The 26465-nt window shown below is 45.5% G+C and overlaps 3 protein-coding genes across 6 annotated transcripts in view; all 3 read right to left on the bottom strand.

The window, feature by feature from the left end:
• The window catches only part of LOC117892734, a 43513-nt gene extending 21396 nt beyond the window's left edge, over positions 1 to 22117 (bottom strand). Inside the window, exon 1 of one of the 4 annotated variants that reach the window (XM_034799156.1) lies at positions 21963 to 22117. In XM_034799156.1, coding sequence (XP_034655047.1) covers positions 21963 to 21989 — 27 coding nt within the window. In that variant the 5' untranslated portion in view covers positions 21990 to 22117. Of the gene's footprint in view, positions 1 to 4037; positions 4494 to 18261; positions 18426 to 20650; positions 20779 to 21962 lie in introns of those variants that run through there. The other 3 variants (XM_034799158.1, XM_034799159.1, XM_034799157.1) reach the window with 3 other exon arrangements.
• Positions 22118 to 22268: 151 nt separating this feature from the next.
• LOC117889871 lies at positions 22269 to 23009 on the bottom strand. Its single transcript, XM_034794379.1, has one exon. The coding sequence runs from the start codon at positions 22929 to 22931 to the stop codon at positions 22269 to 22271; it is 663 nt and encodes a 220-aa protein (XP_034650270.1). The 5' UTR covers positions 22932 to 23009.
• LOC117890909 (phosphatidylinositol 3-kinase catalytic subunit type 3) lies at positions 22961 to 26341 on the bottom strand. Its single transcript, XM_034796023.1, has 6 exons — positions 26182 to 26341; positions 25484 to 26105; positions 25239 to 25420; positions 23986 to 25179; positions 23557 to 23918; positions 22961 to 23494 (listed from the first exon to the last, which is right to left on the bottom strand). Exons 1-6 carry the CDS (start codon positions 26250 to 26252, stop codon positions 23049 to 23051), a joined length of 2877 nt encoding a protein of 958 aa, XP_034651914.1. The 5' UTR covers positions 26253 to 26341; the 3' UTR covers positions 22961 to 23048.
• Between the last annotated feature and the right edge of the window lie 124 nt (positions 26342 to 26465).

Here is a 26465-nt window from a genome sequence, read left to right as displayed (position 1 = left end):
CCAGGCAGCCAACACTTTTGGGTGGCGTGAAAACTTTAGCGCCCGAAAATTGCCAGAAAAAGAGGGCGATGGATTCGGTTGGCTTGGGGTTCGGGTTCGGGTTCGGGTTTGGGAGAGCGGGTTAAGCGGCGCAACCAATTGTCATGTTACCCCTAAGCGGTGCCTGTGGGTACCATCATAAGTATTTATTTATAAGTCGATTGCTATTATTTCGTTACTTAATTGCTGCTCTTATCGCCGCTGCCGCCGTTCCATGCCTTTCTTCGTGTTTCATAGTCGATGCCCATTGAAAATAATTAAAATTAATTAAGACATTCCACTTTGTTCGTATGTATCTCTCTCTCTCTCTCTCTCTCTCTCTCTCTCTCTCTCTCTCTGTCTTGGTCTCAGTTTAGCTCGTTGGAGCAACTTCTATACATTTAAATCGCCTTTAATTGAACGACTTTCGGGGTGACGCCTCAAACAAGACCCACGAGTGAACACAATTTATATTTTTCCATATGCCAAGGCTTGTCCTTTGCTAGCCCAATAACTAAGCTCTAGCCCCCCCACCCCTTGGCTGACTGATTTGTCAAAAATTCTCGTCAGCGGCAAATATAAAAAAATATTTAAACACGTGCATTGATTGATTGTCAGAGTTTATTGTGTGGGCAACCAGGGCCAATGGGGATTAAAACTCAAAAGAGAGTCCCCACCGAACACACACTCCTCGATGAGTGCGCCGCTGCCGCGTGAGTGCTGTGCCAGCGCTGGTCGCGTGAGGCCAAGCGATGAATGCGCAGGAAACTTTAAGGTCGCACTAAAAGTTGTTCTTTTTCATAGAATTTAAATAGAAGTTGGGGGTGCTTTTATGCAAGGGATTCTTTGCTTTAAATAAAAAAAAACTTTTGGCTTTAATACAGAAATCTTTTATAAGTTCCTCAAGCCCGACTCACGCTGTCATCTCTAATGCAGCGTCCAGGATGGCCATAGATGAAAGACGCCTGTGTGCCCCATACGGCGGTGACTCAACCTGAACTGTGGCCAAGCTTGAGGGAAGCACAGACTGACGGACTGCCTGACTGATGGACAGCTGGACAAGCATTGTTTGTGGCGGGGCCACCTTTTTCCCTACACTTGCATTCAATTTTCCTTTACGGGGGGAAAAACTATGCGCGCGTGAGAGTTGTGAGTGATGGAACGAATTTGCATTCGACATTCGATGCGGGAAATGGCTGCGGAGAGGGGAAAAGAAATCTCAATAATGTTTTGCCTTTCAGCAGGGAGCACTTTAAGGGACAGCCCGCCCCCCACTCTCAAATCAAGTGTCAATAAATAAACTAATTGTTTATTTCATTTGGAGAAGCTTTTTAAATATTTATAAGCATTTGAAGCGATAAATAATCCAACATATTTTCAACACCAAATGCGTTTCAACTGTTTTTGGACATTCAAAGAGGGGGAGGAAGCGGGAGACCTTTCAATTTTAAATTCCAAATCGAAATTTTTATGGCACTTGGAAATTAAGTAGTCAACCGAGCAGACACATGGAAACAGAGATCAAAATCCCACTCCAGATGCTAAAAATTAGAGGAAACACACACACACACACATATCTATTGAAACATTAAAAATAAATTCAAATAATTGCCATTTCAATGGACAGGCAGAGCGCAGGCCAGGGAGGAGCAGCAGCAGGAGCTGTCAGGGAGCCGCGTGCTCGCTCGCTCGTTAGCTCGTGTGTGACTTGAATACTTTTCACTTTTTATGTGTAAGAGAGAGAGAGAGAGCGGACTGTCAGGACTAAAGCCAATTGAATGTCAAGCCGCATCGATGGCAGCAACAGAAGGTGGAAAACCCTTAAAGGACTGTCAATTGCTGAGCGTAAAAGTTTCAGTTTGCTTTGCAAAAGATTTGCCTTTAGCTAGAACAAAGGCATTACCAATGCCTCGATCCCTCAATCATCTGTTACACATCTTAAAGTATACATAGAGCCCCACACTCTGACATTGCCCAGACATTCATTATATTTGGAATCGTTTTAATTTGGCAATTTCCTCGTGAAGCATGCCTGAAATATGTAAGCAAGTAATTTCGTATCGAGCAATGCTCATTACAGACACTTTTTTTGGCCATTTATGTTTGTTCCCCCGCCCAAATACTAATAATAATAATAATGTATTCCACGATTATCGACAGAGTCTGCATGTGTGTGTGTGTGTGTGTGTGTGTGTGTGTGTGTGTGTGAGTGTGGGTCGATTAATAAAGCAAATGTGGCCATTTCCCCCAGCCACACCATCCCATCTCGTGCGCCACAGCTCCTCCCCCCCACCTATGAACCGAACGGAACCGAACGTTTTGAGTGGAAACATATCGTCCACATTCTCGCTTTTGGTTTTTCAATGGAAAATGAAAGAAATAAACGAAAGAACAGTTGCAGGAGGCGTGTGCCCTGAATGGGGCAGCAGCAGCAGCAGCAGCAGCAGGAGGAGGAGGAGCTGCCCAGGAGGGAGTGGGATTTATATATTGGTGGGGAATATGATTTGTGTAAAAGTTTCGACGCTCGGTGTGTTCGGGCCATGATTAAGCACTTGAAGTGTAATTCGTGTGTCCAAGTGTGTGTGAGTGTGCTTAAAAATAGCTGCAATGGAAGCGCACACACGAAACTAAGACCATAACTAAAATCTATATGCGATCTGTACGATCTGTGCGACGGCAGCTGCCCCAAGTCTAACCAGCAGCCAGCAGGAGCACCGACGACGACTGCTTCAAGTCAATTTTTGAATAATTACGAATCGTTTTTCGCTTTCGTTGTTCTCTAATTATAACAACATCATCATCATAATCATAATCGCAATCATAATTTCATATTTGGCTGCCTCTTCGCATTTTGCGGCGTTCTTAATGTGCCAAAAAGTGTATTTCGTACACCGCAGCGATACTCACAGAATAGATCCACAAAATCTCCCAACACACAGATGCGAACAACTTTTCGAATACATATTTTGCAGGCAAAAACCAAAAATTGTTCTTCATTATTTCTTTGGCCTGTCGGTATTTTGCATTTATGGCGATTAATAGCAAAAAATGAAAAATATATAGAGAAAATTTGCCAAAATTTGTGTGCGTGAAATAGTGTTGACAGAAGGGAGGCTAAAGGGTTTTTTTAAGGATGATATAAGAGCACATTCCAGGCCCAGGCAGGATCTTCTGATTATGGACATTAGGACTAAGTTCTTTTCTCTAGAAACTTTTGTACTGCGAGAGCTAATTTCATGGCTAATAAATAAACATTTTCAATAACTAAAAAGCTTCCCCTTGCTGCTACACATTTAATATCTAAGAGCACCGCAGATCTCTTCCCATTCCGCGTAATAATTATTGGAAATTCCCACAGTACCCCTTGGATAATGGATAAAAAACATCGAAGTTTGATTCCAGGGAATTTCCAGGGCACACTTTAGGATTCCGATTGGGCTTAGGGCACACATCCGCTCGACGATAGCGCAGATCGCACAAATACGTAATACATACAAAATACAATACAAAATATACAAAATATTCTCCACATTCTTTTGGCTTTGGAGACGGGAAGTGTTCGGGCGACGTCATTCGAAGTTGGTTCGTTATTAAATGTATTTGCTGGGTAATGGTTTATGGATTCTGTTCGAATCGCAGTCGCCTTTTATGGTGCTGCGACGCCGGAAATTATAGAAATTAGCGATGATGATCAATGATTATTGAGCACAAAATTAAACGGATAAAAGATGAATTTATATGTAGAAGATGTCGCTGTGGCGCTGCAGTTCCGTGCGTGACATATGGAACAAATCTTTATCTGTATCTAAATCACCCAAACGACGCAGATACTAGCGGGGAGGGGCACTCGCTTTGCGGCTAATGACTAAGACTAAGGAGCGCCAGAGACACAAACACAAACACAAACACAAACACACACTTAGAACTCGGCTAATAAAATAGAAATTGGCTCGTTCTGGCTGATTCATATTTGATTTTATATATGGGAACATATTCCCTAGACTGCGGGAAGTAATTACCATTTTGCTGGTGTTTTGTGGGTTAAATCCTTCGGCCGTTACTCTCTCCGTTTTATCCTGAGTGAAGAGTTATCGCTGATCTCTCTCTCTCTCTGGTTTGTTGTTAATCCCAAGAAAGTGTTTTATCTATTAGTTAGTTATTTATCAAAGTGGCACATTATACAAATTGTTGCAGCTAGAATTTTGCTTTAGCGTTTATTCTTTTCGTTTTCCGTTTTGGGTTTATTTGTTGTATAAGCACTCAAAAACTGTTTATTTGTCGCGTGCCGAGAACTCTCTATATATCTGATGCATGTAGCAGATATATCAGGGATATGTTTGGCGATTTTGGAAGAATAGAATCAAAATACCGGATCGGAGAACGTTGGCGGTGGTGGTGACACCGAGACACGGGTAGACACTGGAACTTTATGCCGCTTGCCGCGTTCGCACTGCTGCACGTTTAGTCAATGACTAAGGGCGGGCAATTCAAAATTTTTTTAAATTCATCAGCGCTGCCAGCGTCAGCGTCGACAGCAGCAAACACACAACAAAAACCCAAAACTAATAAAATCAATTACAAACACACTACATACAGAAACACAGCGGCAGCGACAGCGACAGCGGCGGCACCGAATGCCGATGAGAGCGCACACACATAGAGAGACGAGACACCCAGCAAAGCAAGCAACAACGAAAGCCGATGAGAGCGTTCGGCAGCACACAGCAGCGCTCGTGTTCAATGCACACCCGAAGTTTGGCTATGAGTTCGGCTATGAATTATGAGGCTGATTCTGCTCTTTGGCTCTGTGCTGCTTCTCTTTCGTTTCGCTCTCCTTCTCTATTACTATGTGTGCGTGTGTGTGTGTGTGGTGCCGCTTTGAATGTGGGCCAAAAGTAATGACAATAGCCGCAATTGTAATATAACGTATTTTGCGCTCCATTCCATGGCTTTGGGCTGACTGCCAGCACGGTTCTATTCTCCTTGCTGCCTGCCGCTCTCTTTCTTGTGTTTTCTCTCTCTTCCAGCAGACGCCGTGTGGGAGTGCGTGGTTACTGGTGTGTGTGTCGTGTGCGGTGTGCCTGCCAAATGAGCCAAGCAAAACAAAAAGGCAAAAATATTCCTTTCCCACAACACACGAATGCATTGCTTCCTGTAGCCCTGGCCAACGCATGCACAGCTTCCTTTAGCAGTATCCCCCTTCCCCGCTCCACTGACGTCACTGCTTGCCGATCCACTGCTTTCTCTGCTCAATGATTTTCGTTTTACAACTGCAGCTGGCAGCTTCGTAGGCAGCTTGTGAGTTTCTCATGATCCTGCTGCGTACCCCTCCTGCTCGTCTTAATTGCATATCTTACATAATCAGTACCCTTCAACAAATCGTCCTTCACTGTATCCCTATTGCTCATATTTCAAAAATCGTTAAGCAGCAAAGGAACAAAAACGAACGAACGAACGAATGCAGGAAACCCTCATGTCAACGACCGTTATTACAGTTACTTATTATTCTCCGGGCAACCCATCCACATCCACATCCAATCCAATCCATTCAGCCCATACCACCCATACCCACACCCATAGCCCACCCATCCATAATTACACACAAAAGTTCCATATCGCATGGAACATAAGCCGCAGCAGCAGCAACAGCGGCAGCAGCAGCGGCGCATAAATCGCAATTAATCAAGTGCAAGAGCCAATTCCTCTAAAACTCTCCAACTCTCTCATTCTCTCTCTCTCTTTCTTTCTCTCTGCCCTTTTGGGTCCTTCATCTAGTAACTCTAACCCTGAGAATTTGGAAATTGTTGGAACGACGCATTTGCCAGCCCGAACAGCAACCCTCCGTAATCACAAGCTGCCCAAACCTAAGCACAAACCCAAACCCAATTTCAATTCCTATCCAAAAACCCAACAACAAGTTCAAAAACTCTACGATTTACAGAACAATAACAAAGCAATATTCCCTCTCACTTGCCATCCTGCTTGCTCCTTCAGGAAAGCTACTACTAAAAATGTAATCATTATGCTTTATCGTAATAATCAGCAGCGGCAGAGGCAGCGACAGCGCCAGAGCCAGCGAACAGCAACTGAAGCAGAGGCAGCGACAGCGGCAGCGACAACGCAGTTAGGAAAGCAAAGTTTTTATTCCCGTTATGAATAGGGTGTGAAAGGGTACATGTGACGGCGTTGAAGCGGGGTCGGCTTATGCAGGAGAATACTACAAGTCAGTCATTATATGAATATCTATTGTAATTACGGAACGCTAGAGAATTTGAATGTAAAAATGTATGTATAATAGGGCAGGGTCTGCACAACCACCTCTTATGTTCCATGGGAAAACCAATCTGCAGCCAATGAAGCCTGCACTCCTCATGATCCATCTGAATGTCAATCTGCATGATGGGTATCAAAGTGCTTATTCAATTCCCGCTGTCTGTCGCCTGTCGCACAACTACAGTCACAGCTGGTACAACAATGGACAAACGTAAAGCATTACTAGCCAGAGAAAGAGAGAGAAATGGCTAAGGGACTGCTGCGAGTATGAGAAATGGGGGGAGAGACTAGCAAACAAACAAAACTAAATTACAACAATTCCAAAAATTTATAATTGCGCTCAAGCGAACGCACACACACACACACATACACATTCAGAAACAGAAAAGCACAAGTTAGAGCATCTCAAACCACCACCACCAATTCGAGCCCCCACCCCACCCAAGTCACTGCTGCCAGCCCTTCCTCTTCCTCTTGCTCTTACTCCCATGCAAAATCGGAGTTCCTGCCACCGCCACCCAACCATAATCATCATCATAGTCATCATCATCGGGGTTTGCCTTCTCGCCTTACATTTCGCTATGCAGGCGCACAGGGGGACGACGAACTAACAAAAAACTCAAAGAGGAGAAGGAGAAAGAAGAAGAAGCACAAACAACACACACAAAAAAAGAGCCGGCAGTTAAGTTAAAATGTACTTAGAGTTTAAGCGTAACCCCGAAATCCCAATCCCAATCCCAACCGAACCCGAAACGAGATTGTGTGTTTTAAGCGTTTTAGTTACCACCACCACCACCCCCCAGAACACCCTTCGAATTCAACCCAACCCAACCCATCCCTCTCTCCCTTTCGCACTCACTCCACTCCACTCACTCGCTCCTCTCTCATGCAATTCCACTGTTCTCAGTTCTCAGCTCTCAGTCGACGTCGACTTCGTCAGCCATCTTGTGCGGCGTTATTAAATTTTATACAAATACTAAAAATGAAATCAAAATTTTCTTATTACAATGACTATTTTGAGACCATCCCATCCCACCTCAACCCGCCGCACCATTCCGTTTCCTTTCGCAGCTCCCCCCTGTACCATCTGCTGTCCTTTTCTTTTCTATTATTCTTATTCTACTTTTGCTTCTTCCTCTTCGTCTGCTTCTTGTTCTTCCTTAACAGCTGTGCTTTGGGCTGGGCTTGGAGTCGCTTCGGTCTCGTTTTTGAGTCTCATCGAGTCTCTTGGGGTGGAAGGGGAGGGAAGGCACATTTCCTTATACCCTTCCAAGGAGGAGGTATGGAAGATCTAAGAAGGATATTGTTCCGCAGCGATTAGAATCTATCAATGAGCAAATGCACGAGAAACCTGTGAAATTTTGATTTCAATTTCAACTAAAATTATAATTTTTCGCCATCTGTTATACCATTTAAAGACAATCAGCTTAGTCGGTGTTGCTGTAAATTCTGATTCATTTCGTTTTCGGTTTCTCCTTTCTCGTATACGAGCATGTCTGCGTGTCTGTATATTTGTTGGTGTGTGTTTTTGTGGAATGAAATGGTACTTATGCCACTACTTATCGACTGCATTCATTGTTACGAGGAGAAAACGTAAAAGTTTTTAGTTTTTGACTGTTGACCCCCAGTCCCCCAGCCAAGACCTCAACCCTTTTTGGTCTCTCACTGGCTGTGCCGGCAAACTTTCTCTGGATGGAAGTCCTGCAAAACGTCGTCCAAAGATAAATTCATAAAATTCAATTAGAAATTTCAGTTGCACATAGAAAAAATATGTGTATAACCAGTAAATGGGGAAAATGTTTTACGACTTCCTGCTGCAACTAAATCGATAAATCTACCTAGCAACAGGAAAAAAATGAAACAAGAATTTACCTGAAGATACTTAAAATTTAAATTAAACATTGGGAAAAAGGTTCTGCCTAAACAAATCTTGGCCTGATAAGCAGCGCAGAGCCGAACTGAAAGAAATTCCAAAGATATGTAGGATATGCGAGACAACCCAAGGACAAGTGATGAATAATACCAATCACGTACGACGGGACAGCGACAGGGCAGGGCAGGGGAGCGGAGCGGAACGGTGCGGAGGCCCACCTTCGTGGCCTAATCAAAAGAGCATTGTAAACTAAGCCAAGACAAGGCAAGCGAAGAGACAAGAGAGGAATTCCAATGCTGAAAGGATCGTCAAATGCCGAGCCAAAGATCAGGCAGAGGTCTGAAGCGAGAACGAGAACAAAAATGCGTAATCTCACACCAACACCAAAAGAACGAAATATGCTGTGCTGCAGACAGCAACAACAAATTAAGTGCCAACAGAGAGAGAGAGGGAGAAGGAGAGAGCGGAGAACTACACCTACACCGCACCTTTATGGTTATATGCAAGGTATATCAATGCAGGGTGGGTACACAACAGGAGAGGCGCTCTTGCGTTGGCGAGCAGAAGAGAGACAGATAACTGTGTGGCCTCATCTTGAGGTGCGCTTCACCTCGTGTTTATGCACCTTGGCCATATCTACATAAATCTACGAAATGAAAACATTTTTCATGCGCCTGAAAGACTGTCAGAGACAGAGAGAGCGAAAGAAAGAGAGAGAGGCGTAGTGATCCATTGGGAGACAATTAGTTGAGCCGAGAGACAGACAGGCTTCCATCTACCAGCAATCTGCTCCTCACGCTTCGCTTTTGGGCATGGCTGTGGCTATGGCTATGCACTCGCACGTCAAAAGGTCAAGCCGACTTCTTTGATATTGGAAGCATTGATCTATTGTCTGTGTTCGGTTATACCGCTCGCACTCGTAACTGCATTTTATACGGTTCTCGCTCTCAGTGCGATTCCTTTTATTTCGTTGTTCTCCCTCCTCCCCCACCTCCTTCTATGATTCTTTTCTTTCGTTCTTTCGGTTTTAGTGAGTTGCTTCGTCAAAATGATTGATTTGTAGGTGATGAATTACAACAACTACATGCTAAGGTCGGGTTAGTTAGAAGCCCACCACCGAAACGCATAAGAGACAGACAGACGAATAGATGGAATAGCCGGGGATGGATGGATAGATAGATGGCTAGATGGATGTGTGAGAAAGGTACGCGGAGTGCATATGGGACATACATAGTGAGGATTAAATACGAAAATTTTTCCATTTAAAAATATCTCTCATTGTTCGCATTCGTATTTTGTTTTGTTTTGTTACACTCTGACCCCCCACTCTCTGTCGCTTTGGTTATGGTTTGCTCATTTTCTTTTTCTGGTTTCTGTTTTTTTTTTTTAGAGGGCAGCCAGGGAGGTGCAGCTTAAAACGTTTTCCACAGATAAAACTGATATCGGGATTTAGGGAAAATTAATTATTGCAGCTAGAAGGAATGAACAATGACAACAATATGGGCGAGTCATCTGTGAGGGATGGTTGTCATTTAGTTGATGGACTTCATGTACAAACCAAGGACCAAGGCATCTCTGGCTAAGATAAAGAGAGAGAGAAATCCCATTAAGTTTCAACATTTCTTTATTTTTTAACAATTAATCTTCCAAGCGAGAGATCAAGTAACTTTAAGTGAATTCTGATGTCGAATATTAAAGATAATTTTTACCTTATTTTTACCTTGTTTAGCACTCAACCTGCTGCCGAATGAGTTGATTACAATTTTGGAAGTTTTTCTTTCATATCGCTGTGCCTCAATCATTCCATTTGAACAACTCTATTCAGCAATTTTCAAACGCAATTCTCTACGCACCGCCCCCGGTCCACACCCCCGGCGAGAGCTGCTGCTGCATGCAGCAATTCCAATTGCCGCTGGTCGCTGGTCGCAACTAATTTGCACATCTTTCAGCAGTTTAATGCATCATTTCGGGATATCCGTGCTTTTTCCCCCCCAGTTTCCATTTCGTATTCAAAAGTGGCAGCAAAGCAAGCAACCCTCTGCGGCCGCGAGGGTGTTCTTGGTGGTTCAATGGAAATGTTGTAACCCATAAGACAATGGCTTTGATTTCAATATAAATTTACAAACGCCTCACTGGGCAATATGTACGAATGAGTGCAGTAGGAAGGAAGGGCGGAAGGGGAGGGAACGGCTGGGAGACAAAGTTCGTTAATAAAAATCTAAATTTGTAGCTGGGAAAAGACTGAGAAAACTCAAATGGCTTCATGGCAATCAAAAATATTTAGCCCATTAATACAGTTACACAATACAATGGCTGTGCCATAAATACATATACAAATGTACAGCACTGTACATACTACGAGATATTATGATGATTATTGCCTGGGTTATCCCTCACAAAAGTTCCTCCTGCTCGTTGGCAACCCATTCTATGTCGTATCTTGGGGTAAATATCTAAACACGGCTCGACTGCCGCTGACTTTGTATCTGATTCGAGTATCTCTTTGTGTTTTTGGTCTCTGTGTGGCTGTGTGTGTGTGTGTGTGTGCAACCCTGCCGCTTGCTCGGATTGTTCCTTATTGCTAAATATGTAAATACATTTGCCTAACTTTAGAGCCGAGGTCTGGTGGCATGTGATTTGGAAATCTCTCCTCCATCAGCAGCAGCAGCACACAAAAACCACTCGACAAAAGGGGGAAAATTGAAATACATTTTCAGCGCCCAGCTCGGCTCGTATTTGAATTTCAAATGTGGTACAGTTTTTACCTAGACATCTATGCAGATGCAGATACGCAGCAGATACTTCTCATAACTTGATGCCTGCCGGTTGTCCTTCAAAAATCCACCCACTTTTCCACCGACTCTAAAATGTTCGAGATCTCTGATTGTCAGAGGATTTTAATTTGTTTAATAATAGAGTGAAATCCCATGGGAGGGATGGTCCTCGTATCATGTGAGGGTTGGACTACTTACAGTCTCAACTTTGATTGCTTGCAGCAGGGACTGCTCTTTGGACACCTGTCCAAATGGAAATTTGATCTTCAAACGAACACGCACGCACACTCCTGGACTTCCACATCTCTGTATAATCTTTAAACAAAAGACTAGGAGCCAAAGGCAGCTGCGCAGTTTTGCCAAAAGAAAATCACGTGACGATGGGCGGAGGAAGGAGGAGAAAAACTAGTTCCTAAAACTACGCATATAAGGCAGATGTAAGGGCAACCCCAGTAGGAAACAAAGACGCATTTAGTTGTTGGCTTTCATCCCGCTTCATCCCGTTTGGCAGCGTTTTTGTTTATGCTTAGCCTAAGACGTGGATGAGGACCACGACGAAGAAGAGAGAGAGACACACAGACAGTCCGTGGTAGATCTCCGGAGCATTAGCCGCTCTTATTATACTCACTCGTGCGCCCTCTGTTTCTGTTCCTGTTCCTCGATTTCTATTACTACGCAAAACAAGGAAAACCATAAACCATTAACATGAAAAAAAGGATAACGTGTTCCTTTTGTTATCTCTCCCCCCCACCACCAGTCTCACTTTTATTCTCTCTCTCTTCCTATAGAGGTGTGTTTGCACAAGACGCAAAAAATATTTTACCAGGAACATGATGATGTACAACAACAAAAGCAACGACAACGACAACGACAACGATAAATAAAACAAATCCAAAGCAAACTCTGCCTTAAGGTACGAATTATATTGCTCAGGTAGTCAGAGATCAGTCGCTGTCTCTCCCTCGCTCTCTCTCTCTCGCTGTTCGTTTTGGGGTGTTCATAATTTAGTTTCGGTTTCGGTTTTTGCGTGCGATTTTTATTCCTGGTGTGGATTTATCATGCGGTATGCGACGCATTTGTGTACAATGTACAGTTGATCTTGGGATCGGAAATGTTATTCGATAGCAGGAATCTCTTAGAGAGGCATTCAGGTTTTTTATTTAATTTTTCTTTGCCTGGGGGCATTCTAGTTTTGCAGTTGAAAAGATTTATTTTATAATGGTTGAGGATTCGATGACTTTAATTGCAGTTCCTTTGTATTCACAACTGAAACTTCTTTGAGGGATTACATTTGATAGGGAGACTGGTAGATCAACTGCCAATGCCACAGTTCCCAGCTGCTTTTTTGTTCAGAAATGCACCTAGAACCTTAGCTGCTGTTTGCTGAGAGAGAAGTGCATGAGAAAGCTCAAAAGCTCTTCCCTTACTTGTCTGCTGTAGTGCAGGATATCCCGTTTGCCGTCAATCAAATTCCTGGCACTCTCGTTTCTCCATCATCTCTCTATGCTTATTCCGTTCGTTCTACACATTCTGCTTTCGTCTGCCCCCGTTTTGGTTGTCATGTCTCGAGGCTCAACATGTGTTCCTCGGCCGCCGCCACCAACTGTTGACATTACAAACTTGTGGTTGCTGCTGCTCCTCCGCTGTTATCAGGCCGATACACTGGCAGCAGCAGCAACAGCATGTGCAGGAGCGAAAGAACTCAAGCGAGAGTCGGGCAATCCTGTTGTGACATGTCGCAACACGTTTGTCGTTGAGTCACACACATACCACACCACAAACTCACATCCAAACACACACGAGTCGCGCGGGACAGACACATGCCATCGGTTGCTTGTTGTTGTTGTTGCATATTTAGTGGCATTTAGCTGTCGCTTTTTGTGCTCCGCATCCGTCCCACATCCTCGTTTAGGGCCATAACCTGAACCTGACCTATGACATTAGCAAAAACAGCAGAGCAGAGCAGAGGCCAGGCCCTGCACATGTACATACACATGCATGCGAACGAAGAGAAAAAGCCAAAACAAAACAAAACAAAACAAAAACAGAGCAGAAACAGAGCGCGACAGAGACAGCGACAGCGGGAGAGAGAGCGTGCAGAAAGCTGAAAACGGAAGGACAGCACAGCGCTATCGCCGTCTGTCGCCTCACCTTTAACGTACGGTACAATAGACTGCGAGAGGGGGTGGGCGAGACGAAACGAAACGAAGCGAAGCGATTCTCGTGTGCTCTCAGCATGTGTTGCCTCCGCTGCTCTCTTCCTCGTTTTTGGCCATTTCACACAGCACAGCACGTGAGTAAATTCTGCGGCGACGACTGCTGCGGCTGTTGTTGTTGTTGTTCATGTTCTTGCAGTCCTTTTTGGCGGCGCGTGTCTGTGTGAGAGAGAGGCCCGCCGGTCTTTCGGCCTGCATGTGTGAGTGTCCTCAACAGGTGTTGCTGCCATTTGTTGTGACTGGCTGACCTTCTGTTGCCGCAGCGACGCAGCCCCGCAGCCAAACACGAAAAATTCATTCAGTAAAGTGTTCAATCCTGCCGTTGGAGAGAGAAGAACGGCGCGAGTCGAGCTCTCTCCTTTAACCATCTCCTCCTACAACACACTCAAGTGAGAGCGAAAACCGTAAGCGCAAACATTTTGCTTAAAGAAAGCGTGTGACACCGAAACTTTTGATACCCTTTTCATATGAGTCATTACAAGAATCAGAATACTTTAAGAAACCATTATACCCTCCTCCCTAGGGCATAACATCGAGATGAAATTTTAAATTCATTTTTTATCAGGCAACAAAAACAACTTCTATTCAAATGTCTCGAGTTCTGTTTTCTCTCTTACTGATGAAAGCCAATGGAAAAGCAACAATAAAAATCAAAATGGGCGCAAGAATAATGGATAGAAAACAGAAGAAAAAAAAGTTACTCACTCTGTCGCTGTCGCTGTCTCTCCCTCTCAGTCGCTCTTTTTGTCTCAACGAGTCGCACAACTTTGAGTTAAGTACACAATACATGCACACATACACAGATCCGCATCTCATACATATGTCTGTGTGTGCGTTTATTTAAAGTACCCAAAAATAACCAAAGCTGGGGCGAACTGAGGCGAAAAGAGTGAAAGACAAATTGTTTTCAAACGTCGTAATCAAGAAATGATTTCCTAAAATATGCGCGTCGTCGACTTTTTGAATTTTGGATTATTTCCATGGAAGGGTAGGGCAGGGCAAACCAGAAATTAATGTCACACAAGAGCCGAAGCCTGGAATGCTCTACAAGAAGGCAGAAGGTAGTTCAGGGATCAAATAAATTGCTTGAGAGCCATTTTCTGATATTTCCTTTGACAAAATATCAGCAAAAATGTCCAACAATATTCCATAAACTGTGTTAATCCAGCCAAAGTCCACTCAAATCCTTAGCAAAAAAATAAAAGAAAGGTGTTCCCTGCCCAACCCAATAACCGCAGCGACATTTAGATCCTAAGTGAGAGAGAGTATAGACAATGAGAGAAACCGGAAGAAACTTCCCTGTCGCAAAAACTCAACAGACTCGGAGGTTAAGATTGAGGTTGAGGCAAGCTGAGGGATGCTGCAATGTGCTCAAAGATAGTTTGATAAATAAATCTCCGAGCTGAGAAGGAGATGAGAATGGAAATGGAAATGGAAATGGAAATGGAGAAATAAAAGATGAAAAGGAGTTCCGTTTTGCAACCAACAGATGGGAGAGGGGTTTCCTTTCTAACGTTGCCAGTGACAAAGTACAGTCTTTTTTTGTTGTTTTGTTCTTTGTTGTATCTTGTGCCATAGATACAGATACTTGAAGCAATTCAAAAGCGTCGCCTGGCAGAGGGTTGGAATGACACACCACACTCCACGTACTGTATCTGCGAGGAACGAGAGACCCTAATGGAAATTAATAGAATGGCATAAGGAAAAACATTCCCATATCTATCCATACAAATTTATGATTTGATTACACCAGCTCAAGTGTCGCCGCCGCATCTTTCGGATACATTTGCTAATGGCTTTTGTTTATTTGAATTTGACGAAAGGGCAGCTGGCTCCGGCTGGCCGATTGATTGGTGTAATGTTGAGCAGCATACGAGTGTGTGCCCCTGCTGTGTGTCTGGGCTGTGATTCGTTTCGGATTGCTCAAGCTGTGCACTTGAGAAGCAACAAATTGTCGCATTTCAATCGCTCCACTCAATGCCGCTCCAATTTGAATGTGTTCTCATTCTCCTTACCCCCAAGCCAATTGTCACCCGTTGTATCTGGGGCAGCGTCTTTTGTTTCAGCAAGTGGCACAAAGTTCGGGTCTAAGAACTTGTATTTTGTTTTAGTTCCCCCACAAACCAAAGCTTCTCCACCTCCGAAATATTACCCCAATTTATAGGTCTCTCTGAGGCTCGAAATATTACCCAAAATTGTATCAAAGTTTAAGCAAATCATGAGCAAAAATTAGCTACAGAAGGCCACAGAGGTTTGTGGTACAGCTGGGGCTTTTCATTTGTTTAATGCTCGGCACAAGGATCCCTTGGCTGTGCCTGCTGTTTGGGGCGTTCTTTGTGGGCGTTTAATCACCCACAAAACGCAACCACCCACTTGACACCCTCAGCCCACACCACACACACACACACACAGACAACAATTGTTTTCAAGAACTTTAAGGGGGGAAACTCTTAAATCGCCATCAAATAATTCCCAAGTTTGAGTTGAACAAATGCATAAATAACAGAAAGGAAAACCCCAGACAGAGAGGCAGAAAGACACACGCACAGAGCCAGAGACTAAGTAAATTATCCAAGTTTTAGGCTCCACCCAGATGGTTCTTGGTGTGAGTGTGAGCGACATGCACAAATACATACATACATACACATGTAAATGCTTATGTACATCGTGTATGTGTTTGGCTTAGTGACTTATCGCTGTGGCTCCCCAACTGGTTTTCGTGTTTTAAAGTAAGCAACATTTAAATTAGCGAATAAAAATGTATTATTAATGCCAAAACATGTTTATAACAGCAACAAATACACACAGAAACACACACACACACACACACAGCTATAGAGAGTAAGAACGCAAAGCAATAGAGAGTAAGACGGGGAGAGGAGAGCGCCGCCGTCTGTAGGTGCGAGCGAGAGGTGGCCTACACAATCGTTCACACAAAACAAAAGCTAAATTCTTGCTTTGTGTAAAGTTTTTTTTGGGGCGGAGCACCCAGCGCCTCAAAGAACAACGAACCAAAGAGCCAGCCCATAAAGAAATTAAATTATATTAATAAATTAGAAGCGAAATCGGCAGCAGAATTTGACTGCTGCCAATGCGAAATTTGTAATGGCGAACATTTTTGGCTGGAGAGGGAGAGAGAGAGAGCAGCGGACTGGGGATTGTTGTACATACTTATTATACATAAATATATTTAATATATTATTATTGTATATTTCTTATTGTTTTGTTGTTTGAATGGCAATATAATCACGTAGCCCCAAAAAAGGTGCGATAAGCCTATAATATATATCTTTAGAATTATTTGTATAAATATAGACAGACATCAGTGGATATATTAATCATTTAGGAACTCTAGAAATGAATGTGATTGGAATTTTAATGTGCAAAGTAACTAAATTCGTTTATTCAGTGATAATTTTTGTGATTCTTGGAAAGTTTTTCACACTAAAGCTGAAATAAAAGTGGATTTAAAGATTCTATTATAACCAGTTAAGGGGTAAATATTCCAGAAACTACTCCCGGACACTCTTCCCATGACAATTACAATTTCAAATTTAATCTTAAAACCCTCTAGAATCTGTAACTTGAACCCATTGAACCCATTAAATGTAATCCAACGTAATTCCTTTCAGAAGTCATTAGTCCACCCGCGACTGTACCCCCTGACATCCACTGCCCCTTCCCCATCACCACAAAAAACTAGTTTTGAGCCTTTATTTTCATTACTTTATTTTCTACTTTGGTTGCTGCTATTTTTGCACAAACATTTTAATTTCAAGTGACGCAGAGTCGACGCTTGATTTTGTTGGGCACGTATTTACATACAAATGTATCTCACAGATACAGATAGCACACAGCGCACAGCGCACATACCTTTGCCGCATACTTAACGCACTCAAGTGACAATAATTGAATTCATTATTACCACAAAAATTTTAGAAAAAAAGCAACCACAAAAAGAACCGAAAAACAGAAAACCGAAAATCAACTTTGGCCGCGCAGAGTGGGAGCGAGGGAGGTGCGGGGGAGGCGGCAGTACTAGGATTAACAATGGCGGGTAATTAACCTGATAGATCCACTGGCCTTGGCAGTAAGACCCGCTCCAAGTCTGTCACCAATCCCAGGCCAGCCCAGAGACCGGCGACCAGACCCAACGTTCGATTCTGTTACCATTTTTATTTGGGCTACGTGCGGGTTTTACTTATTAGACGTCTAAGTGGAGCTCTGCGTGTGCCTATGGTTCGCTCCTAATTACCATATAGTCAGACCACATAGTACGATGATGGGACCAGGTTCTTGGCCATAAAGTGTGTACGAAGTTTACTCTTGTAGGGGGTATGCCGGCATTTATGGAGCAATTGTCGGGCATCTGCTGATTGTTGCGGCTTTAGCACACGTTCTATTACTTGTAATTAGATCATAGTTTATATAATCTAGTCCTTAAACAAGATAGATCCATCCGCAAGAGTATCCACACCTTCGACTCTCTCGTAGATAGACTTTCGTTCTGGGTTTTTATTGTTTACCCTGGCCATGCCTCATATTGACATGATCTTCGTGCCGCTTTGAGAATAAACTTTTTTTGCACAAAACTAAAAGTAAGCAAGACAAAACGGAAAAAATCTTTATCAGCTGAGGAAGAGGTCAACAAACTGCGGATAACGTTCCTGTTCGTTGTCCTCTGTCCCTCTGTGCTCTGCCCCTAGCCCTGGCGACATCCGTAGCTGTAGTATGTGGCTCTTTCTTTATCAGATAATTGAGTTAAAGGTAAGCAAACTGCGCTAACATTACGTTTCACGTGGTGTGTGTGTGTGTGTGTGTGTGCGTCTGTGACTCAAGAGCCATAAACTTGGCACTCTGCTAACGGTAATTTCCGACCACATAAACGGCCACATTGCCATTGCAACGCTTTGATTTTCATTGGTTATTCGATAAGATATTTCTTTTATAGTTAGTTACACACACGAGCTTAAAACATTGACATTAATTTTTTGGATATTTTTGGAGAGAAAATCAAGGGACAGTCACGCACAAACGTGTAATGGTTCGAAGTCTGCAGATTTCACTTAAACCTAATTAAAATACAAATATTCTGACTAAAGCTCACCGTAAATTCACAATTTTCACGCTGCACTTTGATCACATTCAATTGAATTCAACTTTTTACACGTTTTTTATACAATTTTTAATCCAAATTTGACTCACGTTTGTTCTTTATACGATTTAATTTGATTACCGCAATGCGAAAGTGATGCGCGCATCAAACGAAAAATCAAAGACTAATTGAAGTACAATATCTTTCCTTCGCGATGCTACCGCAAATCACGCGACGCGCAGAACCACACACGTAAAGAGGAGTAAGCGCAAACAAAAAAGATGTAGGAATAGCAAGAACTAAAAACCGCGCACTAGACAGAAAGAAAGAGCGGGAGACATAGAGAGAGAGAGGACGACAGCCCAACCGAAGGCGTCAGAAACTGCACTGAAATGCCGCGGACGGAATGGGGAAATGCTGGAATCGAGGAATCGGACAGAGCTTCGCATAAACAAACGTCGGCACATACGCAAACACAAGTACACATGCATACACACACACGTATTTGTACATATTCTATGTATTTGTATGCATTTGAACTCATAAAAGTAAAGCTTATGTTTTCTACCGGCCGAAACTAAATTTGTAACCAAAATAGTCATCAATTTATCATTACATTAGTCTGGAAATGGTGAAATAGATTTCACCTGCATGTTCCAATGTGCACGCACACCAACGCGAGTGGCAAAATTGACCGACAGCAAGACAAATTTTCGTGGCTTCCTAATCTGCCGTTCCTCTTCTTTGCTTCTTTGCGCTAATTCTACTTCCCCTTTTTGCTCTATTTCTATGCCACAGCTGTATCCACAGCTTCTGCATATGTACATATTCCTCTTCCTTGTTTTCAGTTTCTTCCTATGCCTTTTTGTCTCCTCCATGCCCACTGCTTCGCCATCAAATTCGCTGATGCCACTGCTGTTGTTGTTGTTCTTTTCTCGCCTTTGAAGGAAATTTGCTGACAATTGCAATAGATTTTTTTGTATTTTCTTTCGCGTCTCATTTCGTTTAACGAGACACAGAGGGCGACAGGGAAGGGAGAGAAACGGGACTGCAGAGTAAGGTAGTCTTATTTCAATTTACAACCAAGTGACGAAGTCTCACAATTCAATGTTTAAAGTTTTTATCACGTTGTGGACAACAACAACAACGTCGGAAACACACAGCGCCAGACACACACACACACACAGAACAGCTCTAATACAAACAAACAAATGGAGCAAAATGCAGGCAACAGATGCGGGTGGGAAGGTGGAGAGGGTGCTGATTGTGGGGCATGGACAGGCAATATGCAAAAGCCCCCGTTTCGGCGGGTCCCAGGTCCCACAATATGGTTAATATGACGCGACAGTTCGCTTAGTCAGCCCGCAGCTCACTCAAGGAGGGTGGCTGGGCGGTAGGGGCAGGCACTAAATGTTTAGTAACCAACTGAAATAGTAGCACTCGTGTTAGTATCGGTTCATGAAAAACGAACAACACCAACAACTGTGGCGACAGCAGCAAGAGCAGCAGCAGAAATAAAATTGAAAAAAAAATAACACCAAAGGAAGGGATACCTTAGAGTGACGACAATTTGGATACCCTATATTATAAAAGTACCAAGGGCAGTCAAATGACATGGAGATATTAGTAAGGATATGGTATAAGATGAGTTGGGAAATTCTTTTAAGCATTGCCAAAATGTGCTAAAAATTATAATACCCTCCGCAAGGGTATACGAAGCATTTCGGTTTACATAGAGTTTCGCATGTAGAAACACGACTTGCACTTGGATTTGGAATATGAATACATATGTACATAACTACATGTATGCATGTATATGGTCAGCAATGCAAGCGGCAGGCGGGGTAGCTATGGGGGGAAGTGGTAAGCAAACGACGTCAGCGTAAACTGATTACCCCGAAGATCTATTGAGCTGCACAAGCGGCACGTACATGACGTTTTTTGGGTTTGTGTTCGCCCAAGAGCAGCAAAGAGGAATGGTGCGAGGGGTGGGGGGCGGAGTATGACTATGGGAACCTTCGTTTCGGGAGTTTGGTTCGTTCTCAACTTGGGGAGACACAACAACAACAGTAAGCGCCCGATTACTCCAAAGTTCTAGTTAAAACCGAGTGCATATAGGAAGTCAACGTTTTGACTTAGGTTTTAAATTACAGTTACGCCAAGACGCTGATTATGAAATCAGACTTGAGCTAGAACACGGTTCACAAGAACTACTTGAAATGGAAAGTGGGCGATGTACAAAGAGAGCGAGAGAGAGAGAGAGAGAGAGAGAGAGAGATTAATAAATGTGCACTGATGAGCGTGCCAGCTGATGTTCGATGTAAGGACTAGTTTTCTTCTTCTCTTCCAATCTTTGGCTATCTCGCTCTACCTGGTGCATCATCACTTACTCATCACTTACGGTTAATCTCAATCACTCAATAATCTGTTGGGGCGGGCAGCACTATCGCTTCTCCGGAGAAGTCAGCTTTGTTTTTATCGTCAGCCGGCAAAACTATTACTGTAATAGCACTCACATTCCATATACTTTGTATGTGTGCGTAAAACACCCACCACAAAACTGCACGTAGTGAAATTTAGCTGCCAACTAAACCAAACATTCTCTGATCTACATAGAAAATGAGTCTTCCAGAAGCACACTCACACACACACACACAACACAGGCGTAATGCGAGCGCCAGCGCTACACACCAACAAAAATGCGCACATAACTTCACTCCAACTTGGAATTCCAGCAGACTTTTGCACGAAAATGAACACGTGCTGCATTTGCCCCATGCAGGACATGGACAGCGGGCGGTCGGTCGGGGAGAAGAGAGGGAGATAGCTGCGAGGGCTTGGCTCTGGCTTGCAGCCACAGCCGCAGACAATAACAAAGGCAAAGTTTGAGTGCAGTCTATTGTGGGTGACTCACTCACACGCGCTCAGCTGCACCGTCCCAAGGTATATGACATGCGAGGTAAGCAAAAGCGAGAATGAGTTTTGGTTTATGCTATGAATTCACCTGTGTATTTGCATGTCTTTCGATGGTGTGACAAAAAGAGAGCGAGAAACTGGTGTAATGTAATCAAAAGTGCGACTTCCTCACCCATATTTAACACACCTTGCAGTGGACACTGAGAAAGAGAGGGACAAAAGGAACGAGCCCCGCGCGCCGTTTGGTTCCGATAAGAGCATTTACTACGCGCCCGATTTACAAATTAGTATGAGGCGGCAGCAGAGGCAGCGGCAGAGGCGGCTGTGCCAAGTTTTGCCATGTCTAACTTAGTTGGCCGCCTGGGAGTAAGTGAGCGTGAGGGTGTATGCATGCATACCAACATTCATACATACATACATACATATGTGTGGGAGTGGAGTGCAGCTGGCCGAGAGCCATGGAAATGCGAATCTTTTGCGGTGCGTCTGCTTGAAACTTTAGTTGCCCCGGCTAACTTTTAGCAAAAACTTTTGATTTGAGTACCTGCCACTAACTAAGCATGGGGCTGCACAGGCACAAAGCCGCAAGCAGCCAGCATGCACAAACACACTCACACACACACATGCATATGCGCTCCCAAAGTTGCCCACTGGCAATGGCATTGCCGGGAACGGCACCCATCGCCCGGGGGCACAAAACCACGCATTGAACTATGAAAATCAGGCGAAACTTTGCAGACGAAAATTTCCAGCAATGCATTCGAACAAAAATGAAAAAGCCAGAGAGGATGACTTACCGCACCGCTCGCCATCGCCATCACCATTGAAGTTTTAGTTGGAGTTGGAAGTTTTCCCAGGAGTAGTCCGAAGCCCAAGCCACAATTTCAGTCGCAAATTTACAGAACCCGGCACAATTACAACAACGGCGATTGCTACGAATAATGCACACAGCATAGTTTTTCAAAATACCGCAAGAACCATAACGAACTGCGCGGCTAACCAGTACAGGGTTGTTATGCACCAAAAACAGCTGATGCGCCAGGGCTGCACGCTAAGCGACGTTGAAGATTTGAAAATTGTAATTTTAAGCAAATAAAAGGAAATTAATTAACATTAAGTGGTTGTGCTAATGGAACTTGCTCCTCTTTGGAGCTGGAGGACTCATCTAGGGTCTTCTGGGATGGCTGAGCGCTCACCAGCATGTTGGCTGTGAGCAGGTGGAACCAGCGAAAGCGATTTAGATAATTTTCAGCGCCAATGCTGATGAAGTAGAGCTTGAGCGGGCGCATGCTGCGTCGCGGATGCCGGGGCTGTTTGCGCACACTGCCATCCGGGCACTCGATATATCTGGGCCTGTGTGTCAGCAGCAGATCCAGCGCAAAGGTGCAGTGGAGGTAGTAGACGGCTGTGGCGTAGAGCGCCACTTTGGCATTGTCCCTGCAGCACACGTAGAAGCCTTGCCAGTTGTCCCCCAGCCTGTCGCCATGCAGCGCCAGATAAATGTGTACAAAGATGGTCACCAAATGCAGCGTGCCCAGCACTGCGCTGAACACCGACTCCAGCTTCATGGTTGGCTTCTCCGCGTAGAACATGCCGACAATGGACAGCACGCAGATGATGCTGGAGCCGCCGTAGCAGCCGCACAGCAGAAAGATGTGTGGGATGCCTTGAGTCTGGCAGCAGCGCCAGTGGATAAAGCAGCAGCAGAAGCTCAACAGCAGTTCGAGGAGCTTGAAGAGCAGCCACACGGGCTTCTTGGAGCGCATGGCAGCCCGAAAAATGAATCAAACGTGGCTTTGGGGTTACATTTAACTGGAGATCGACAGACCTACTGGGATCTACAATGTCATTGGCTACTGAATACTTAGAACTAACGACCGCTCCTACTTCCGCCAGTACTGCGTGAATCTGTGTATCTGCTCGACGAGTGCTGGCATCACGGCTGTAATGGAGATGTCCAGCAGACTCTGCAGATGCTGCACAGCCTCCTCATCGGTGAGACCCAGCTGCAGATTCTCCTCCACCTTCTTGACCGCCTTGTCCGGCTCCAGGGCAATGTCCGGCACCGTGGCATCCACCATCAGCGAGAACAGATTCAGCATGACATTGGCATGCCGGCGCAGATGCAGGTACGCCGTGTAGCACTGCTTGCGGAACTCGTGATGATGGTCTGAGCTGACGCCGCCCATGGCCTCGACCATTTCCTTGCTCAGCTTCATGGGCGGCGGCATGGGCTTGGGATCGCGGCCGAGAATATAGCCAAAATCAATGTGGAACAGCTTGCCATTGGTGGTGAGGAGAAGGTTGTCCAAGTGACGATCGCCGACGCCTGCAAAGCAAGGGGAAGGTGTTAAGGGAGCTGCCAGGGGCAGGATTCATCCTTCGGCTTACCCAACAAATAAGTAATAACACAGTAGCCCGCACAGCTCTTAATGTACGTGTCCATCACCTCCGCGGAGATGCCGTAGGGCCCATTGTCACAGGGATTGTGCTTGCGGAAAAAGTTGTGTATGTTGCCCTCGCGTGCCAGCACCTCGGCCACGGTGCAGCTCTCAATGTACTGCAGGAAGCCGTGCTTGGAGCTCGTGGCCAGCACCTTGTAGGGCGTCAGCTTGAGATCCAGATTCTCGCGACGCAGCAGCTTGTCCATGAGCGTGATCATCTGCAGGATGAGCTGATCCTGGCGCAGGTCATCGCCGTGCTTGAAGATGGCGACATATTCGTGCTGGGCAATCGATGTGACAAAGGTGAGTCTGAGGAGGGAACACAGGAAACGTTAGCTGAAGATTCAGGAGGGGATTCAGGGCTTCCCCCACTTACTTAGCCGGCATCAGAGCGCTCTTAAACAGCGACGTGCGCATGGGCACGATCTTTGTAATGTAAATCTCCGGATCCAAGGGGAAAGGTATGGGCTCAAAGTTCGTAAAATTCATCTTGAACATGTCCTGCTCCGCGAGCAGCTTCTGAAATTTCTCCGTCTTCTTGTTGCGATTGCCCGGCTCCTTGGCCACCTGCTTGACCAGCTTCACCAGCTCGTCGATGAAGCGTCGCTGCTTGCGCAGGTTGTAGAAGATGCCGCGCAGATTGAAGTTGCCATTCTCGAGGACTTTGAGGAACATTTTCAGCACCATGGCGTACATGTCGTGGGCGCGCTCGTCCTGCTTGCGCACCGATTCCACCTCCTCCACCTCGATGGACAGATACCAGTAGAAGTAGTTGGCCAGCGTGGAGTTGCTGCAGGCGCGCTGGATGAGGAATGTGCACAGATTGCTGGGCACGCTGCCAAAGCTGATGCCATCGGCCAGCATCAGCGTGTTGGAATTTGAGTCGGACACCAGCGAGGCAGTGGCATCAGCGACACGCGCGGGCGTCACAGGTGTGGGAGTGCTGCTGGGACCTGGCAGAGTCTGCACCAAGCTGCCAGTTGGAGCAGCGCCTGAGGCGGGACTGATGGACTTCTCGCCGCCCTTGATGGCTGCCAGTGCGCTCGCTGCACGCTGATTGGCGGGTATCACCGAGGAATGTAACGCACTGCCGCTGCTCGTGCCACTGAGATCCGAGATGCTGCTCTGCTCCATCAGCGAACCGTTCTCGTCCAGCATGGAGCGTGCCACATCGCGCTCCGGGAAGATGCAGCTGTGCAGATGGACAATGTTGCGTGGATCCTCGTACTTGAGCGCCTGCACCAGCTGCAGCAGATACAGCAGCAAATCCTCATCGGGCGCTTGTGCCAGGCGACTGATGGCGTACTTGCGCACCTGCAGATGGGTGAATGTGGGACTGAGCAGCTCCAGTGCGTCCTCCACATCCATGGGCGCCCAGTTGGCCAGCATCCAGAGCGCCTGCATCACCTCATCCTCCAGCTTCCAGTTGATGCACTTGAGGAACTTTGTCAGCGCCTTCTTGTGCGACGACAAGTAGAAGCGAAACTTCCACAGCAGATCCTGCTCCTCGCTGGTCAGCACATAAGTGGGCGGACAACGGTAGACGATGGTGTGGAGCTGATCGCGAATGCTGCAAGCAAAAGGGGGGAATGAGAGCTGCGGGGAATGCTGTAGGGACATCTACTGTACCTCGCTGTGGGCTTGGCATCGCGATCCGAGATGCCCGAACGCTCCGAGCGTGCCAGACGATGATGCTTGCGTTCCACCAGGTTTTCCATTTGTATTTCCGAGTCCGGCACGGACACCAGCTTGGGCTTAGCTGGCAGCTTATACTTAATGTCGCCCTCCGGCTCAAAGTAAACCACGGAATACTGCAACAAAAAACACAAATATTAACGATTTCCCTCCAAGAAAGGCTCCTCCTGGCCACTCACATTATACATATCATCCACAATGATGGCGGGGAACTCAATCATGAGAAACATGTAGTCGGACATGCGCTTCTCGCGCTCATTGATCACTTCGATCTCGCGGAATGTGAGCCGATCCAGCCAGTCCACCTTCTGCACCTGCCCGTTGCGATGTTTTTTGGCCAACTTGCCGAGACGCTGCATCTGCGACTTGGACGACTCCTTGCCCTTGCCGGGCGTCTTGCTGGGATAGCTGCCATCACCCTCGACGCCCAGCCAGACGCGCAAGTCGTACATGCCCTGCCGGAACATGCCGTCCTTGCCGAACACGGAGATCGCTGTGCCGCCAATGATGGTGGTCTGTCCGGCGCCCGAGCAGTCCAGGATGGTCAGCACCAGCATGGCGTTGCGCGGCAAGTCGGAGAAGCGCAGTGGCAGCGACACCCACTCGTTCCAGCTCCAGCGCTTGCCGAACGCCTTGTAGGCGCTGTGCACGGGCAGGCAGTAGGGACGCCCGTTGTTGTAGACCTGCAGGCGCACCTGGAACGAGGGATACTCCTCCGAGTAGAGGCCCGAGAAGCGCAATATGGGATCCTCCAGCAGCTTCTCGTAGTCTGGCTGACGTTTTTTGCCCTCGAGCGTCCCACTGGCAAGATAGTGAAAATTATTTCTCGATTTTTCCCAGTCTCCCCCAGGCACTGCCACGCCCCTTTCCAGCTTACACTTTGATTTGCACGCGCTCGTGGAGCGCGCTGCTGTGTATGTAGCGAAAGTTATCATCGGGCTGATCCATTTTGCAGATGTTTTTATATTAATTGCAAATTTGCATTTAAATATGCGTAATTTCCGTGCAGCAACAACTGAGAGACACAACACAAAACAGCTGATTAAGAGTGGTTCCGAGATGAACTAGTGCCCTCAATAGAGAGAGGAAAAGGAGAATAAACATGCGTATGTGAGTTTCGACACCCTATATTCTTTAATAACCTTAAAAATGTAATTTAAT

Source organism: Drosophila subobscura, chromosome E (genome assembly GCF_008121235.1).
Source record: "Drosophila subobscura isolate 14011-0131.10 chromosome E, UCBerk_Dsub_1.0, whole genome shotgun sequence".
Lineage (NCBI taxonomy): Eukaryota > Metazoa > Arthropoda > Insecta > Diptera > Drosophilidae > Drosophila > Drosophila subobscura.
This window is presented reverse-complemented; position numbering and strand designations above follow the sequence as displayed.